This window comes from Tripterygium wilfordii, chromosome 23 (genome assembly GCF_013401445.1).
Source record: "Tripterygium wilfordii isolate XIE 37 chromosome 23, ASM1340144v1, whole genome shotgun sequence".
Classification (NCBI taxonomy): Eukaryota; Viridiplantae; Streptophyta; class Magnoliopsida; order Celastrales; family Celastraceae; genus Tripterygium; species Tripterygium wilfordii.
Window position 1 is genome coordinate 8,767,638 of NC_052254.1, and position 19,357 is coordinate 8,786,994.

The following is a 19,357-nucleotide window of genomic DNA, read 5'->3' on the forward strand; positions in this document are numbered from 1 at the left end:
ATACATGCCTTAATTAATTAATTTCGATTAACGTAGGAAGCCGACATTGGAATGGTTCAAAAAAATACATTCAAGAGATATGGAGCTAAAATAAACATGTATAAGACGCAATATAGAGGTAGAGTTGTAGAAACCAAGAAAAATTTGCCTTGACTAAAAGAAATGCATTAAAAATTCTAAATAACATGTTGTTTTAAAAATTAACTTATTATTTATTCAAAATCATATGTATTTCAATAAAAATAAATAATTTCATATGAAATTTGATGAGCAATGTAAATTCTTTCTAATTATTAAAATTAATAGATTACAAATAGATTTGGATTAGTGTGATACCATTTCTCATAAATAATTATTAAAAATCAGATCGATACTCAAATAATATTTTTTTCATATCACAACAAGTAAAACTTGAGTAAACAAATTGGAAAAAAATAAATATAAAAATGTAACATCCAAAAATCTAATAAATAAAACTAAAAAAAAAAAGGATACTTGTGCATCACGGGGGATCCGACTAGTGTATTACTCTCAAAGAAAATTTAGTAGAATTCTAAGAGGCCATGTAAGCATAAATATTTCTTGGCATGATGACACGTGTTAACATCATTTTTTTCCAAAGACTCTTTTTATAAGTCTAATTAATATAGTCTAATAAAACATCTTTTTTTTTCCAAAGACTCTTTTTATAAGTCTAATTAATATAGTCTAAGAGAATGGGAGGTAGCTTGATTGGTTAGGTTGTCTGTCCAGGATCTTGAGGTCTAGCGTTCTATTCTCAGTAGAGGATTCAGTAGAGGGTTTGAGATTTCGATAGTTTTCTATCCGCTGTGGTGGCCTTGACTTCTTGACATGTGATATAACGTGTTTTCTTCTGGGGCTATTTTTCCAGCCACATTAATTTCATTAAGCTAAATTAAATTAAATTAAATTAAAATACAATTCAATATAGGTTTCCCTCTGTTTCTCTCCTGCACGATTTTCCTGCCCTTTCATCCTCGCCTCTTCTTCTCTTCCCATTCTTCGTTTTTTAAACTCTGTTTTTTGCATTTGTGACTTGGTGTGTGCATAGGAATAGGCATAATCGGACCTGCTTTTTACATATTGTCGGCTTCACGAAAAAAAGAGAGGCAAAACCCAAACCGCCCCGCCCTTAGCTCTCGGTATGCCAACTACTAAAGTCATGCATCTGATTTATGGTAAGGATTATTGTTTGTCCACTTCAGGTTATTGCTTACTCAACCAAATATCATATTCAGGCAGGGAAGAGATAAACAAAGCATTAGGTTTGGTTAGCCACTGCTACCTCGATTCGACGACCTATTTCATATAGTACGTTAGGATTTTTGGTAAAGGTTTTCGTAGTAACCTTTTCTTACACTTGAATTGATTTCCGTTAATTGGTCGTCTGATACTTTTCTTGCTTTGCTGGAATTGCCTTATCGTTGCCAGAAGATGCAAGGGTTTTGTTGATTGATTTGTTTACTCCAATTGCGTTGTTTGTTGCTCGAACAATACACTCTTTAAACGGGACCATCCATGCTCTCCTTCTGGTACGTACCTCTTATTTCTTACAACCTATGCCTAATATCTTAGTGATTTTCTTCTTTAGACTTTATCTGCCACGCTGCCATGATTTCTTTGTTGATTCTCTGTTTATAATTGAAGAGATTATAATTATTCGCCCCTCTTTAATTTGGATTCTCTGTTTGAACAAACACAATTGACCAGACTGTGACTTTTAGTTTCAGGAAGCCGAACCTTAAAGTTATCTCCAACCATACTTTTTTTTGTTCCTAAATGTGCTTTTTGGTCATCAAACTAGGAGAATGTCTGCACTATATTTCTGGAGTCTGACAAACCTTCTTATCCAAAATAGACTCATATATTGCTAATTTTGTCAATCCGAAAATAGGACATAACTTTTTGTTTGACAGATATATAATCAGCTGTTTACTTCTTAGTCTCACTCGTTATGTAATTATTTAATCTTTCATTTGTTTGACAGATATACAAGCAAGTAGATGAACAGAGACATAAGCAAAAATTATTATGATTAGTATTATACATTACCGCACATAGTGCGGGCATTGCACTAGTTTTTTTGTATGTTTGATAGCTTGGGTTTAACGTTTGATTAACCATGTTTGTGACATTAAGTTCACATTAATTATTTTTTTTGTTAAGGGACTCAAGTTTCAAGTTTTGTAATCCTAACCTTTATTTTTAGTTTGGCATTGCTATTATTTTGTGCATGCTTTTACTATTTCAAAGAAGATTGACAAGAGTTGGATGAAAAAACCACAAAATAACGGTTAACATAAAGATGGTGTACATGTTTTTTAAAAGTTTTCTTTGATATGAACACAATGTGAAGTGATAACCTGCTGCCTCCTTATATTTGTTTCAGATTCACGACATTCTTTCTAAGAGTAACGCTACAGTTTCAGTTGGAGATGACAACAACAAGGGCTATTTAAACATGCAAGCTAATCAATGTTTAAATGGTTACAAAGTCAATGCGCCTCAGGTTTCGCTCTAGAAGAACAACATTGTTCAGTTACAAAACACATGGTCTTTTACACCGTTCAACCTTCTCAACGATTCGACATGAATCTAGTTGCTTTAATCAAAACCACATACAGCTTGTATCTCCACAGCTTTATACGTATGCCTCTCTCTTGGATTGTTGCATCCAAGAATGCAAAAGAATTAAAACCGATAAGGTGTTCGACAAAATGCCTCAAAGAATTCTTCAAGCCTCCATGACCGGAAAAGTTGTCCACGGCAAAAGTCTGAAACTTAGATTTGGGTCGACAGGGTTGCTAGGGAATATGATTGTTGATCTTTATGCAAAGTGTGGCCTTGTGGAGTTAGCGGAGAAGGCGTTTAATAGACTTGAAATTCGAAATATTTCTGCCTGGAACTCAATTCTTTCAGCGTATTTGAATCAGGGAAATATTGAACTCGTTGTTGAGTCTTTTGGGTTACTATGGAGTGCTGGGAGGTCACCAAATGAATTCACATTTGCATCTGTTCTATCTGCTTGTGCAAGATTGAGATATATTAAGTATGCCAGACATATCCATTGTCATATTGTTAAGATGGGGTTTGAGTCAAGTTCATTCTGTGAAGGTGCTCTTATTGCTGTGTATACGAAGTGTAACTGTGTGAGTGACGCTCAACGAGTTTTTGGTGGGGCAATGTATTTAGATACCGTTTCCTGGACATCACATATTGCTGGGTTTGTTCAAGTTGGTTTGCCTGAAGAAGCCTTAAAATTGTTCAAGGAGATGCAGAAAGCTGGGCATGAACCAGACCAGGTGGTTTTTGGGACTGTCATAGATGCTTGTATCAATATTGGAATGCTTGATGATGCATGTCAATTGTTCTTCCAGATGTCCAATCCTAATGTTGTAGCATGGAATGTGATGATTTCGGGGCATGCCAAAAGAGGTTTTCATGTGGAAGCTATTGAGTTTTTCCTAAAGATGAGGAAAGTTGGCATTAGATCTACGAGGTCCACATTAGGAAGTTTGTTGACTGCAATATCAAACTTAGAGGCTCTTCACTTGGGCTTTCAGGTTCATGCTGAGGCAATTAAAGAGGGATTATACACTAATGTTTATGTGGGAAGTGCATTGATCAGTATGTATGCCAAGTGTGAGAACATGGAAGCAATGAAGGAAGTATTTGATGCTTTAGATGAGAAGAATATTGTCTTGTGGAATGCAGCACTTGGAGGATATGTACAAAATGGCTGTCCTTATGAAGTTATGGAATTGTTCTCTGATATGAATGCCTCTGGTCTTCACCCTGATGAGTTTACCTGTACTAGTGTTCTGAGTGCATGTGGTTGCTTGGAATATCGAGAAATTGGCCATCAGTTGCATACAATCATTATTAAGAAGAAACTGTCATCAAATTTATTTGTAGGAAATGCATTGGTGGATATGTATGCCAAATCTGGGGCACTAAAGGAAGCGAGACAACAATTTGACCGCATGAGGACTCGAGACAAAGTTTCCTGGAATGCAATCATAGTTGGCTATGTGCAGGAAGAGGATGAAGTTGATGCTTTCAACATGTTTAGGAGAATGATTATGAGTGGAATCGTGCCTGATGAAGTTTCTTTGTCGAGTATACTCAGAGCCTGTGCCAATGTTCGAGGACTTGGGCAGGCGAAACTTGTGCATTGTCTCTCAATAAAGTCTGGTTTAGAAACGGGCCTTTATAGTGGAAGTGCGCTTATTGATGTGTATGGTAAGTGTGGGGTCATTGAGGCAGCAAATAAGATTCTCTCTTGCATGCCACAGAGAAGCATAGCCTCCATGAATGCTCTAATTGCTGGTTATGCCCAAAATAATTTAGGGGAAGCAATAAATATTTTTCGAGAAATGCAGGCCGGAAATTTGAAGCCAAACCAAATAACATTTGCAAGCCTTTTAGATGCGTGTAATGGACCTCAGAAATTGAGTCTGGGAAAGCAAATCCATTGTCTTACAGTAAAAATGGGACTTCTTTGCAATGATGAATTCTTAGAAATATCTCTTTTGGGCATGTATATGAACTCCCAAGAGGTAATAGATGCAAATATTTTATTCTCTGAGTTATCAAATCCTAAAAGCACGGTATTGTGCACTGCTATGATCTCGGGGTACATTCACAATCAATGCTCTGATGAGGCTTTGCAGGTTTATAGAGAAATGCGTAGTTACAGTGTATTACCGGACCAAGCCACTTTTGTTTGTGTACTAAAAGCTTGTGCAATCTTATCTTCTTTGAGAGAAGGTAAAGTGACACATTCTCTTATTTTTCATACTGGCTTTGACTTAGATGAACCAACAGGCAGTGCCCTTGTAGACATGTATGCTAAATGTGGTGATGTGAAGGGTTCTGTACAAGTATTCGAGGAAATGCGATGTAAGCATGATATTATTTCTTGGAACTCAATGATAAATGGATTTGCTAAAAATGGTTATGCGGAAGATGCCTTACGAATATTTGATGAGATGAAGCAAACTAATATTTTGCCTGATGTAGTCACCTTCCTTGGTGTTCTAGCTGCATGCAGTCATTCAGGGAGGGTATCCGAAGGTCGTCAGGTATTTGACATTATGGTTAACTACTACAAGATTCAACCAAGAGTAGATCACTGTGCCTGCATGATTGATGTTCTTGGCCGAGGGGGCCTTCTTAAAGAAGCTGAGGAGTTCATTGATAAACTCGACTTTGAACCAGATGCCAAGATTTGGTCCTCGATGCTTGGTGCTTGCAGAATACATGGAGATTACATTAGGGGGCAGCGAGCTGCTGAGAAACTCATTGAGTTGGAACCCCAAAATTCTTCACCCTATGTGCTACTTTCCAATATATATGCTGCATCTGGAAACTGGAATGGGGTAAATGCCTTGAGGAAGGCAATGAGAGAACAAGGTGTGAAAAAGTTGCCTGGGTGTAGCTGGATTGGATTGGGACAGAAGACATACTTGTTTGTCGCCGGAGATAAATGTCATCCAGGTGCTATTGAAATTGATGCTCTTTTAAAGGATTTAACAGAGCTCATGAAAGATGATGGTCTCACTGCCGAAAGTGATCCTCTTTGGCATGAGAACGAGTTGAGAGAAGGATTTTGTTGTTGAATAGTGGTATGTATATGGTATGCAAAGAACCCCTCAAATGCGGCCATCAATGAGTGAGGTAAATGAACTTGTATGTTTTGGCATACTTTTAGTTAAATTCTTCCTTCAATAAGCATCTTTCATGGCCAACTGAATTTGTATTATTGATAGGACTCAAAAACCATTGAGCATGCATGGGATATCTTTGCTTTACATTATGGCGAACATCAATATTTTAGGATGATACATATAATAGATAAAACCAAAGCAAAAATGATGAGTATTGTTATTATGCTGAATCTTCTGTAAAATAAATAAAAGCTCACTTCACTTGGTATTGCAGGGCCTCTGAGATCGTGGGACAGCTCCATTGATCTTGTTACTGTCCTTGAGCATGAGTTTCACGACGGACAGCTAAGCTTTAGAGGAAAGAGGGTGCTCAAGGTAACTCAACAAAACTTTTTTATTTGTTATTTTTAGCAACCCTGGCTTGTTGCATCTGTGTAATGAAGCCTATTGTCTCTGCTTGATGAAGAAAATGAACTTAAATGTAATGTTTAACTATCATCAGTAGCACTGTAGTAGAGTGTTTAGTCTTAATTAGTATATTGGAAATCATAGCGTTCCTCTTTTACCAATAGGCAGTTATTATATTTCTTTCATCATGATTCACTCTATGGTGCTTCACAATAGAATGTTGAGGCAATTCTTGAGGTGGTGTTCTGAAAGACAAACAAGAGAATGAAAGGGATATGATATTATCCGGCTTGTAACTCTGTCTCAAAAACTTATTTTCAATCTGGTAGTTCAATTGAAGATGTCATTATCTATTTTCCATTGACTATATGCTTAAGACAAATGCTTTGTTTGAGTCTAGGCATTGTTTTTATTTTTGTTTTGAAGGCCCACAAAGGGCAAGTCCACATTCCAAATCCCCATTTAGTAATTCCCTATCCCCATCCCTTTCATAGGAATAGAACTCAGAACCTCAAGGTTCTAGGTGGGTTGTCCTACCATTGGGCAAACTCATGATTCCTGGGCGTTTGTTTTGTTGTTCCTGGTTTTGACATGATCATCTTCAATTGCCATCAATATGCTTCTTTTTTTTTTTAAATACCAAAGAAGTAAATATCTGTCAGTGATGCAACTATGGTAGGGTTAAGCAGCAGAGTCTAACATTCTGCTGCTTTTCATGTCACCTGATTAATTAATTACGTTACTTCAACAATGTGTTCTTCCTAACCTCCTTTTTTTGGATTACTTGGCTGATCTTCAAGCACTCCACTGATGTGATTTATGAACAACCAACCCTCCCCCAGCTATACTGTATATATTACATGGGTGAGGCAATCTGGCTTGCCAACACCTGTCCTCAGGCACTAACCAGGCGAGTTGCATGATTTCTATACTCGCAACTGGCATTTTTCTGTTTTTGAGCATATTTGGTGATAGATACGCCATCAAACTGTTCATCAGATATGCCTTCTAGGCTTAAGCTCACTTTTGTTGGATCACACCTGTTCTCAGGTGCTGATTGTTCATCTCACATCATGATCAATGGTGTTGGCTGGCGAAACCTGTCCAAGATGTGATGACACATTATTCGTGTGTGCTGAAGCATTCTTTGCTCTTCTTTGCTATTTTATTTACACCATTCAAATGCTTTGATTGAGCCTTCAAAGTTGAAACAGAGGATGGTCAAAAAGATAAATGAGAGAGGAAAGTTAGGCAAAGAAAGACAGGGCAAGGTTTACGTCTATGGAGCGAGAGGTACATCATAGTGGGTATCTAAGCAAGTGAGAGACACAGTAGAGTGAAATTAGAGAAGCACAAGAAGTTTGGGGATCTGTGAAATCTATGGTTTGTGGAATGTCTTTGAAATCTATGGTTCGTGGAATGTCTTTTTTAACACACAGATGGTGAGCTTTGGGTAATCCCTTCTGCCAGGGATTCCTTTCCAATTTTTGTGAATTTACTACATTTCCTTAATTAAAATATTTATTAGGATTTGCAGTAAATATCATATTTCCAATTATATGCAATTTCAAGAGAGATGTGATTGGTCCAGCCTTGATAGAGTCAATAAATCTTGATTTTGTTATGAAATAGCATTAATCTCTGTAGAAAAATAGAAGACAAGTAGAATCTTCAATACTATACATGGGGTCAGCTAATTTACATTCTCACCCATACATTTTTGTCCCTGCTATAATTGTGGTAAGATATTACCTGAGTTGGAACTCTTCACCACTTCAAAAAATGAAGTTTGTGTCCTGAAACGTCTTTTGGGCTTGCAAAAGTGAATTAAAACATCTGAGTATCTGACTAATAAATGGGTTATCATTTAAGAATTTTTTTTTAAAAAGTTAATGTGTGCTTTTGTAACTGCCACTACTTGAGATTTTAGAATTCAGTGACTAATTGAATGACAAACATGTGTCTACCACTTAGGGAAGCAATGGCTATGCGGGTAAATTTGCTACCATATGGCTGTATTCAAGGTGGCTATGGCTATCCCACCTGCCGAGGACACTCACTGAATGTGCTTCAAGATTATTTGAGATACTCTATCATCTATCTTATCGTCTTCTTTTCCCGATAAGGTGTGGTTACTATTTTTGTGTGGTGGTTTGCTGATAAGTTGGATATTGGCTGTCGCCATCAATCAACTTAATCGGGGATTACAGATGTGGTTCGAATCCCCCTCACCTCTTTTGCATAGCTCTCTTGAAGAACCATCACTTTTCACTCTTCTCATGCTTCTCAAATTTGGGTTTTGGTGTCATTCTTTACTTCTATTGTTCTGGCGTATGATTGAGATTTGTTTGGTGTTGATTGTTGGATCTGGACAATTTTTGTTCCCCTATGATCATGATTTTAGTTGCATGCACTGCTTTTACAAAATTTTTTTCCCGGGTTTTTTGTTGTTGGATTGTTTTTTCATTGAGTTGGGATTTTCTCCAACTATATTTTTTTTAATGTTTTTGAACCAAACTGCTGAATTAAATGTTGATGCTTGCATGGTACATATTTCATTAGAATCTTAACTGAGAACATGTTTACCTGAATTTTGGTTTTAGATTACATAGTAATCAGTTATGTGTCAAGAAAACGAGAAGATGGAAGATGGAGTTAGATTGGATAGCTTCGAGCTGGACTTTGATGTAGTACTGGCTCATCTCTCAAGCCCTCAGTTGGGACAAGGTCTGTGTAACATTCCAAAATTTAACCCTAGTATTAACCATGTGAGTTAAAATCTTACCCTAGTAAATGTAGTATAGTCGCTAAGCCTAAACAAGTCAAATATCTTTTTCATTTAAATAAAGGATCGTTATTGGGTAGGACTTGCATAAAATCATAGATAACGAATAATATATATATATATATATATATAAATATACATGTATACATATATGTAGACATGCACGTGTGCATGGCCGTATGTACCATGCATGGTACTTAGGAGAGAAGGTGTTGAGTTATAAACTATGCATGATTGGGTTTTAAACTAGTGTATATATATATATTAAAGCTATGAAACAAGTCGCGGGCAAATTAAAATTGGAATTGGCTCAATTTGCAGAATTAGAAGCCTTTGCGCAATTCGCTTCTGATCTCGATAAAATTACTCAGAATCAATTGGCGAGAGGTCAATGATTACGCGAGTTGCTCAAACAACCCCAATCTGCTCCTCTCGTGGTGGAGGAGCAGATGATGACTATTTATACCGGAATCTCATAAGTTGAGTATGATATGTACCATTATTGGAATAACAATTAGGTCGTTATGGTGTTGGATAAAGACAATATAAAAGAATTTAAGAATAAATTTAAGGAATAATGAGGGTTATGACCAATGAAGGAGAGAGTGTATGTCTTGAGAATGAGAGCTACATAGTTAGTAAGGAAGGAAAGAGGATTGGTCAGTAAAAAGGTGGAAAATGATTGGATAAAAAAGGAGATTGTGAAAAGGGATTGGTTGTCTCATGCAAGTGTATCTACAAAATGGTTAGTTATGGGACACAAGATATTAGAAAATCACAATAATGATTAGGAAGGGACCAATGGAAAATTTAAGGGGAGATATATCAAATAAAAAATTTATAGAGATTGGAGTAAGCGTTGTAGGATGGTGACAAGTGACGAAAGATAGGATGGTTATAGTAGGAAAAAAAGATAAAAAAATAAGTAATTAATTGCGCATGGAAAAAGGGCATTGAGGTATAAAAGAAAGATAAGTGTCAAAAGCCTACTATAGAAGGAGATTATGTTGTCTTTATTCAATACCATAAAGATCTATATTGTTATTCCCCAATAATGATACATATCATACTCAACTTATGAGATTCGTATGTGCCATATATATATATATAATTAATTTAAAACCCTATCATGTATAGTTTCTAACTCAACACCTTCTCTCTTAGGTACCATGCATGGTACGTACGGCCATGCACACATGCATGCCTATAGATATGTATACGTGTATATTTATTGTGGATGGGTAAAAATCCCTATGCTGAGTCAGCACACACATGGCAAGGGAAGAGTCCTCAGCAATAGAGAAGCTTCCTCACCTCAATTTAGAAGGATTCGAATTCAAAAGGATTCAAAGTCAAAGATTCAAATCACGAGATCAGCAGAATCGTTTCAATTCAAGTTTCAAATAATGATATCAAAAAGGGATATGGGATAAGAAAATCTCATTTGACGCACTCCACACCAAGTATAAAAGGAGCATTAGACATGGGAACGAGGTACGCAAAAAAGAATTCTATACTTTGATCACTTTGATTTCTCGCTCTGAAGAATACTGACTTGAGCGTTGGAGTGTCCCCGGGCCACGAAGGGCCACCAATTCTTATTCTTGAAGGTTGGAATTCACCATCCGCATCACATCTTGACATCAGGTGCTGACGTCTCAAGTTGTGCAGAAATTAGCATCATGTATGCCGAGGTCTTACCTCATATGAATATGATGTGCCGAAGAAGCATCAGCAAAAGAAGAGGTCCAACCTCGAGTAAATTTGCCAAAAACACATTATTCAAAATCGAGGGCCAACGTCACATAGATTTTGCCAAAGAGACATCATGAATGCCGAGTTCTTACCTCACATGAATATGATGTGCCGAAGAGGCATCACCAAAAGACGAGGTCCAACTTCGCGTAAGATTTGCCAAAAAGACATTATTCAAAGCCGAGGGACAACTTCGCATAGATTTGCCAAAGAGACATCATTCCAATCTTTTTATTAATTGTCCTAAAAAAGAAGAAAAAAATTCTTATGTCCTGTCATGATTTCTTTTTATTAATTGTTCAGCAAATTTTTTTTCCAATCTTTCCAAGTTTTTCTCCTCATTTCCCACCACTTGCAAATGCATACAATATCAAATATTTTAAGTAACTGACCTTTCATTTATAATTTTGTTCTTATGCTTAGTAAGCATGTGAAGGAACTTACCAAAATAAAAGGAACATGGAAGAAGTGGATGAACTTGATTTGAGTTTTTATGATTTTCCAGGAGTTATTTTGTAATTTGGTTGCTTCTGTTTGTGGGTTTTCCAAATTTGGGTCTGAAGAGAGTGGTTTTCTTGGGGACTTGATTTGAGTTTACTATGGGTTTTTGTTTCAAGAGATTGTTGATTAATGTAGTCTTTGCTTATGGATTGACTTCCCTGTTCATGTTAGTTGTTGTTTTGGAGAATGTAGCAGGTTTCTTTAGTTCCTCATGTTTAATTGAGGACTGGAATAATTGTTTTTGGTGAGTTCCCTGTCCATGCATGTATTGATTGATTTTCTCCTCAATTTCGTTGTTATTGCTGCTACATTACTTTGGATATTATGTTTCATCAACAATAATAACTTTTTGATACTCATCCAGGCACATGAAATAACCTGCGCATCGCGCAGGTTGGCTTATAGTCACATATATAGGTCAATTCGGCTTTATTGTGTATTTGCTTCTTACATACCCCTATCATTGTTAAGAAAAGGAAATTGGGATAATTGCTTTGTTGCTTGTAGCACTTTACATGGTATAATATTGCTTAGGCAGGTGATGCCAATAATTGTTATTTATCATTTTTTTTTAAAAAAAATTTCAAACTGCAGTAAGATTGATACCGAGAATATTCTAATAACAAAAATGACATGTAACCCATTATTTTGGTAGTCTGTGAGAGCCCATCAGGTTTATTATATTGATTTAATCGATAAAATAGTTTTATTTCTTTTTTTTTTATCGCAGAATTCGTTGTCCAAAATTTATTGTTTTAATATAAATTATATTGTTTTTTAAAGTACAATCTTTAATTCATTATTTTAGTTTTGAATTCATTATTTTTGAAAATTCGATTGAAAAAAATAATGAAATTAAGATTTATCTGATAAAACTTATCGAAAATTAATTTTTTTAGAAAGAGTTTTATGCTCTGATACGAAATATGTAATATTTTTTTTTAAAATTTAATATGTATTTTGAGAGGTGAAAAGCGTTTTAAAATTTCATTTAAAATATTTGGATTCTCATGGTTATCAATATATAGGCTAACTAGTATTAGTCTAATAGTTCCATCAATTCGTTGCAGATCATAGTTTGATTGGTTTGGCAAACAGATGTCCCCATCTGAGATCTGTTGGGCTACACTAGGTAGTACCGTAATATCACTGACGGAGCAATGTATTCTTTGGTTCATAGTTGAGCCAAGAACGAGGCATCGATGTGGGAATCCAAGAAGACGAAATACGACGAGGAAGGATTAAGTAGCCTAAACATCAGGCACTTCACACCTGCTCGGGGAGGCATTCCTTTGTCATGAATGGTTGTTTGAATTTGACATTGCCCCGCCAGCATGATTCATCATCCAGCTTATTGAATGCCATGAAGGAAGATTATGCCTCATCTACATGTGTTCATGAATCATGTTGATAACTAAATAAAACTTTTTAAAGATTTGAAGTTGTCAGCTTTGTACGAATTCCACAGTCGTTACTGGATTTGACTTTTTTCGCGTTGAGAACAAAAGGACAGACGTTGCATAAATTCATGGCTTGCGACAATCCTTAATTAAACAAAATGCTCTTCTATATGTTCATGATCAACATTGCTTTATGAAATCACACCACCTCTTAGTATCTAGTTTTGCTTTTGTACACTTTCGTTATCATCCACATCAAATGCTGGATTGCAGAGACATCTGAAGAGTTCCAATTCCCTGCAAAACCAAGAAAACAATTGTTATGTACCGATCAATTTACCAATATCATCTGAGAATGGATCAAGACGATCTCTCGTCACCATATCAAAGCAGTTGAACACAGAAAACTTCATAAGAGTGCATGAGAGGTTTTTTTATTTTATTTTATTTTTTTTATGCCTGGGTGAGAAAAGGTGTTGATACGAAAGCATTCTCGACGACTCCTCTTCAATACTACTGTCAGAACTTCATCCATCATCATCATCTGTCTACAACAGCTTTTCCTTTTGATGTTCCTCCACTAATAGCTTGCTTTTCCTCCTGAGGCATCATCACTATCACAAATTATATGTTCACCATCAGGACATAAAAACGGCAAAAGTTTGTAACTATTATCTCTCTCTCTCTCTCTCTCTATATATATATATATATATATATATATATACCGTGAGGCAAGTTGACTTGCCAACACGTGGCTAACCAGCTTGCTGACACATGTGGGTTGTAATTATTTTTCAAGGCTTAGGGCACCTGCAATGGTAATGTGTTATTGGGCCAACAAAGATGTTGTCTTTTGTTGATGTGGTTGTATTGTGAAACGTGTTTTGTTTATGTGGCTGTGGGAGAAGTGTTTTGATGATGTGGATGTATTAGTATTTTGTGTTTTGATGTAGTTTTGTTGTGGATAATATGGAGGAATGAAATATTGTTGGCCTCCATGTTGGGTGGAAAGAGAAAGTGTATAAAAATTTGTGTTTTGCTGATGTGGCTATATTCGAATATGTGTTTTGCTTATGTGACTGTATTGGGAGACGTGTGTGACTTGATTTTTTGTGTAATAAAGTTGGGACCGGGTCAACATTTTTGTTGGCCCAACAAATCCTAAACTATTGCAATTGCCCTTATTTCGTAATTTAGACATGGGTTTTGATAATTTGTCAATAATTTTATTTGACGGTCTTTTACTACCTCACGAGCCTCACCTGATGTCGATAGATGGATCTGAAAATAGTGAAATGTTTGACATCTGTATCTTACTCTCTTCTATGTCTTCCACACGTGTTCAAATATGGTCTCTCTCTTCTCTTTTTCATCGTTTTTTTTGAGTTCGTCACCGAAGAGCAGAGTTAACTCTGCAGTACTCAAACTCTCTTCCAAGTCCTCGCAGATATGGGTTTTACTTATTTGATTTTTGGAGGACTTTGATTTCCATGTGTTCGAGCTTGAATCTTTGTTGGAAATATGACTATGCAGTGCTTTGGGAGAATCTAAATGCAAATTTGTTTTTGGAAATGATATATTGCCCAACACATATGGCAATCCAACCCAATCCAAGACTACATGGCACCTAAGTGGCATGTCCAGTCATTATCAATGTGTAAAAATTTTAAAATTCAAAAATTACACTCCCCCTCTCTTATATTAAACTCTACCGTTGACTTATCCTCACTCTCTCTCTTTCTTTCTCTTAATCTCTCTTCCATCTCTCTCTTCCTTTTTCTCTGTTTTTGAAATTGCTCGGTTACTCTCTCTCTATCATCGGCTCTCCTCCGGTGGCCGTTTAAATCGAAAAATGGATGGAACAGAATCGTCTTGCCTCGGGTAGACTAAAAGTGATGGTGGTTTCCTCCAATGGCAACAAGAATGGCTGGATCGAGCCGATTTCTTCGGCGAACGATGGCAGTGGAATAGTAGAGTTGATGGAGCTTAATATCATGGGATTGCAGGCATGCTTTGGCCGTTGTTTCTCTCATTTTATTATTGCATTATTAACGCAAGTATGGCATAAGGAAGTTTCTTTTTGATGAAGATATGTGGGATTGAATTTTCATTCTCTAGTAACTCTGATTCTGTTTATAGATTATTTATTCCATGTGGTGTTTGGCAGTTCACAAAATTCTCGTTTATGTCCTTAAAATTTATCCATTCTATCTTTGATGTTTCAAAAAGCTATCCAAATATATCCTAATCCACATTTTCCGGTTGTTTACTCGACAGAAATTGCAGATGTGGCAATCAAAATCCAACGTGGCATGACATATCTATTTAAAAGGCAAATTAAAAAAGGAAAAAAGCCACGGGGTATTTTTTTTTTTTTTTTAAAAACAGCTTCCATGAAGAGGGATGAGTTCAGGATTGGGAAATTGCTTGAAGACCCTGGTGCATTTACTGGGACCATCTCCTTCCCTCCGCCTATGCCGCAATCTCAAGCTCTAATTCCATTCTTATTCTTCTTCTAAACCCAACTCTCTGATCACGTTCGAGCACCAAGGCAATTCGAGACCCATTTTGCGATGGACACGGCGACCCACCCGAGGAGCTCACCCAGATCTAGTATTATTGTTGGGCAAGATTCCTCATTTGTCACAATTTCACAAGATTTATGAGGAAAATCGAAATGGGTAGATCCCAAATCATTGTCTCTATGAAAACCCGAAAGGAATTTGTACCCAAAACAGAGCTGGTTCTACATGTTGGACCTTCTAGCTCTCTTGAGCTCTCACTTCCAGATCCAATAATGGCTCTATAGTTAAAGACGGAGGGTGTCGATGAATGACTGGTCCACACCAGCATCATGAAGATGGAAGAGTTGCTGCAATTGCCCATGAAGAGCAAACACATTGTCCATTTCTTCTGGGTCTCTATTAGGTAGTTTTCTCCATAGTTTCAGATCTAATTCGAAGAAGAAGGAAAGTAATTCATTTTTTTCTAAAAAAATATGGCTTGGTGATGAGTTGGCACTTTTAATGATGTGTATTTTTTTTTTATCAAAATTGACACTTGTATGCCACACTGTCATTCCGATTGCCAGCTAGGTAAATTCTGATGTTCAGTCATCGGAAAATGTGGATTAGGATAGATTTGGATAGTTTTTTGAAACATCAAGGATAGAATATATAAGTTTTAAACTTTAAGGATATAAACGAGAATTCCGTGAAACTTCAAGGACATAAAGTATGATTTTGCCCTAAGATTTTTGTCAATTGCTACTTTCTAAAACCTATATATTACATTCATTATTCCATTTCCTATATATTGCATTCATTATTCCATTTATTTAAATCAATGGAATAGCAGTGAAATTAGCTATTCTACTAAATCAGTGTTTTAGTGTTTACATTGGTATGGATTATGTGTATAACTTGTGTCTCTTGTTTGATGTAGTTGCATTTTGAGATTTAAACAAGTATCGTATCTGCGGGTCAACAGGTTGAACCATGAACTGTGAGGTTCAATAGTATGATACATTTAAAATACTGTTTAAGCATTCAAATCGTTCAAACAGTCGATATACCGTCAAAACTGTATCATACTGTGAATCGTTCATACCTTAAAAACCGACAGGATTTTTAAATATGGAAAATACATTTTTGGCACAAATGATTATGCATATATAACATGTGTATTTTAATAGTTTTAATTCAAAACGAAATTCTTTTCGGCTTTCACTACTTTCACTTCGGCTTTCACTTTTTGTTTTTCACAATTTAGGACTCATCATTTGTGAAGTTCATTTGACTTTCACTCTATATACTCTCAGATTCCATTTATTCTCCTTAATTGATAATTATTAGAGTTTGAGGATCCTATTTGAAATCAATTGTGGTAATTATATCATATTTGTGGATGTAAAAATCTGGACGATCCACACGTCAACTACTGAGAGGACAGACGCAGCGGCAAGCCTCCATGAATCATACAAGAACAAGGGAAAGGGCGGCCCTTCGTTACTCAGGGACACTCTGACGCTCAAATTAGTGTCAAACTTAGGGAGTTTTAATAATTTTAGAGTGAATCAGATTATCGTGTCTTGCGTACCTAGGCAAAACCTCAGTCTCTTTTATAAGAAATTGATAGGGTGAGGTGATAACATAATCTAATATGGAGTATCATGGTGGGTATGATATGGAGGATTGTGGTGAGTAGGATATAGAGTATCATGATAGGTAGGATCCAATCTCTTCTGATCCTGATCCCTAATCACCTTCACGTTTGAATGTTATCTTGAGATATTATTCTTGAGAGTGAGAGAGATCCTCTCCCAACCTCTTTCCTAGTAAGATGCTTCCAGGAAGCTGAACGTACATTTATCTTTCTCTATACCACGTGTAATGCTGGCCTGGCATGTCATTTTATTTATCCACAAATGCCTCCAGCCTTTACTCTGTCTTTTTCTTTCCTAAAAGTTGAGAGATGAAGGCTGAGTATGTTACTTCCTGGGGTTCTTCCAATGTCTTGAGTAGGTTGTCTTTACCCTCTAGCTGGGCTAGGAGAATAACTTCTCACTTCTTTCCTTGCTTGCCATTCTTTGGCTTGCATTTCTCTCTTTATTTTTCTTTTTCTTTTTTTTGGGATGTAGCGTTTGCTTTGGTGGGGCCTGTCCGACCATGTTGGTTGGACGTTGGTCATTTGATCAAGGGTAGAGATGTTTTGGTCGGATCTTGGGCCTTTTCTGACCTTTTGGGCTTTCCTAACCTTTCGGCCTTTGTCATTTCAGCCTTTCCTGACTTTGGTCTTTCTTGATCTTTCGGCCTTTCCTGACCTTTTCCTTTTAGTATGAGGTAAGACCTTGTCATGGTTGGTTGATGCCTTTTTGGCAAGTGCGAGGTTGGATCTCGTCTTTGATTGATGTCTTTTAAGTAAGTTTATGCGAGGAATGACCTCGACTTAGATTGAGCCTTTTTGACATATATGAGCGAGACTAGGACTCGGATGGGAGTGATGCATCTTTAGCAAGTCTAGGTGAGGCTAGGCCTCGGATTGGAATGACTCCTCTTCAGATATGCGAGGTTGGTCCTTGACTTGGAATGATGTCTCTTTAATAGTTTTGTGCGAGGTAAGACCTCATCTTGGGATAATGCCTCATTAGCATGTCTACGTGAGGTTAGACCTTGTCTTGGTGATGCCTCATAAGCATGTCTACGCGAGGTTGGACCTCGTCATCTTGGGGTGATGTCTCGTGGGCATGCATGCGAGGTAAGACCTCGGCTTATCTGATGCCTCTTTGGTAATTTTATGCGAGGTAAGACTTCATATTTGGCTTATGCCTCTTTGGCAGGCCCCTTTGATAGTTTCATGCGAGGTAAGACCTCGGCTTGTCTGATGCCTCTTTGAAAGTTTAATGCGAGGTTGGACCTCGTCTCGGGATGATGCCTCGTTGACAATCTAGTGCAAGGTAAGACCTTGGCTTAGGATGATGCCTCTTCGATAATCTTGTGCGAGGTAAGACCTCGGCTTGGGATGTTAGTTCTTTTATAGGCACTGGAGAGCGCATCTATTGGATTTTTTTATCCTACATTGTTAGCTCTGTTGTGGTGAGATGTGATCTCGACTTCGAGATTATGATACGAGGATTCGTCATGGTCCGTCGTTGTGATATGAGGATTATTCCTGATCTTGATGTTGAGGTCGTTAAGACTCGATCCCTGGATTCACTTTTCTAGGTTGACTCAAGGGAATTCTTCTGTCTTTCCTCATTTGGTACTGTCTAGGTACCTGCTTCCTCAAGTCATCGATTCCGCATGGAGAGGGCTTGGTCGGGGTCATGGAACAGGTGGCCGAACATGGAGCAGGTGGCCGACCATGGTCATTTGTAGGGAGCGAAGGTGGTCATACTCGAGAAGTGAGGCACTTTCTTTGCCTAAGAGCTAGAGCGGCGACTTTCGCTTCTTGTACTAGCGTATTGGAGAGTGACGCCTTGGAGCAGGGCTCCTTGGCTTTTGTGTTTTTGTAACCTCTTTAGATGCCTTCAGTTAGTGTGACAAATATCTTTTCGGTTATGGCTCTTAAATGTCTCATGGACAAGATCATGCGAGGTTGGACCTTGACTTTGATTGGTTTTCGCTATTCAACACTTCGTCAGTTCATTAGTAGATGGATAGATAAACATATCTTTCATTGAAATAGATGAAACACTAGCCCACTACTTGGCGAGTATAATAGAGTCAGAATGCAACTGAAATTGGTTAATTAAAAGAGATTAGAAACAAACTCTTTTAATGATAAAGTTGAATGAAGATTGTCTTTCTTTGGAGTGTAGTCTTGCCCTGTGTTCTTTTAGGGATGCGGAGCAGCGTCGCATCCTCCTTGTAGTAGGGGAACATTCTTGCCCCCACCTCTTCTTTCTAGCCTTCCTTGGCTTCCGTGACCTTTCTAGGCCTCTTTGCATTGTATGACTTTCATAGTTCTGGGTGCCGCTTGGGCTTCTTCGGGTGAGGCTCCTACTTGCCTCTTTCTTGGGGTGAGACTCTTGCTCGCCTTTTTGGGGTGAGGCTCTTATTGGTCTCTTTCTTGAGGTGAGAGTCGTCTTCGCCTCCTTCATGGGGTAAGGCTCATGCTCACTTTCGTCTTGGGGTGAGGCTCGTGCTTACTTCCTTCTTGGGGTGAGACTCTTCTTGACCTTTTTCTTGGGTTAAGGTTTGTCCTCGCCTCCTTCTTGAGGTGAGACTCTTCTTGACCTCCTCTTTCGCTTCCTTAGTCGTGAGGAGTGTCCTCGCCCTCTTCTTGGGGTGAGGCTCCTCTTCGATTTCCTCTTAGTC

General features: G+C 37.5%; 1 protein-coding gene across 7 annotated transcripts; it reads left to right on the forward strand.

Moving 5' to 3' along the window:
• The first annotated feature begins 958 nt into the window (after nucleotides 1-958).
• LOC119993332 (pentatricopeptide repeat-containing protein At3g09040, mitochondrial) lies at nucleotides 959-8,900 on the forward strand. 7 transcript variants are annotated; one of them, XM_038840425.1, is made up of 5 exons: nucleotides 959-1,199; nucleotides 1,264-1,349; nucleotides 1,453-1,553; nucleotides 2,411-5,700; nucleotides 5,965-6,257. In XM_038840425.1, the coding sequence occupies exon 4, from the start codon at nucleotides 2,505-2,507 to the stop codon at nucleotides 5,640-5,642; it is 3,138 nt and encodes a 1,045-aa protein (XP_038696353.1). In that variant the 5' UTR covers nucleotides 959-1,199; nucleotides 1,264-1,349; nucleotides 1,453-1,553; nucleotides 2,411-2,504; the 3' UTR covers nucleotides 5,643-5,700; nucleotides 5,965-6,257. The 7 variants fall into 7 exon arrangements, with proteins under 7 accessions (XP_038696353.1, XP_038696352.1, XP_038696350.1 ...); XM_038840424.1 differs by having other exon boundaries at nucleotides 959-1,163; nucleotides 1,260-1,349; XM_038840422.1 differs by adding an exon at nucleotides 8,702-8,900 and having other exon boundaries at nucleotides 959-1,553; nucleotides 5,965-6,065.
• Nucleotides 8,901-19,357: the final 10,457 nt, after the last annotated feature.

Coding starts and splice junctions, on each gene's coding strand:
- LOC119993332 (XM_038840422.1), top strand. CDS start 2,505: ATGGTTACAAAGTCAATGCGCCTCAGGTTTCGCTCTAGAAGAACAACA.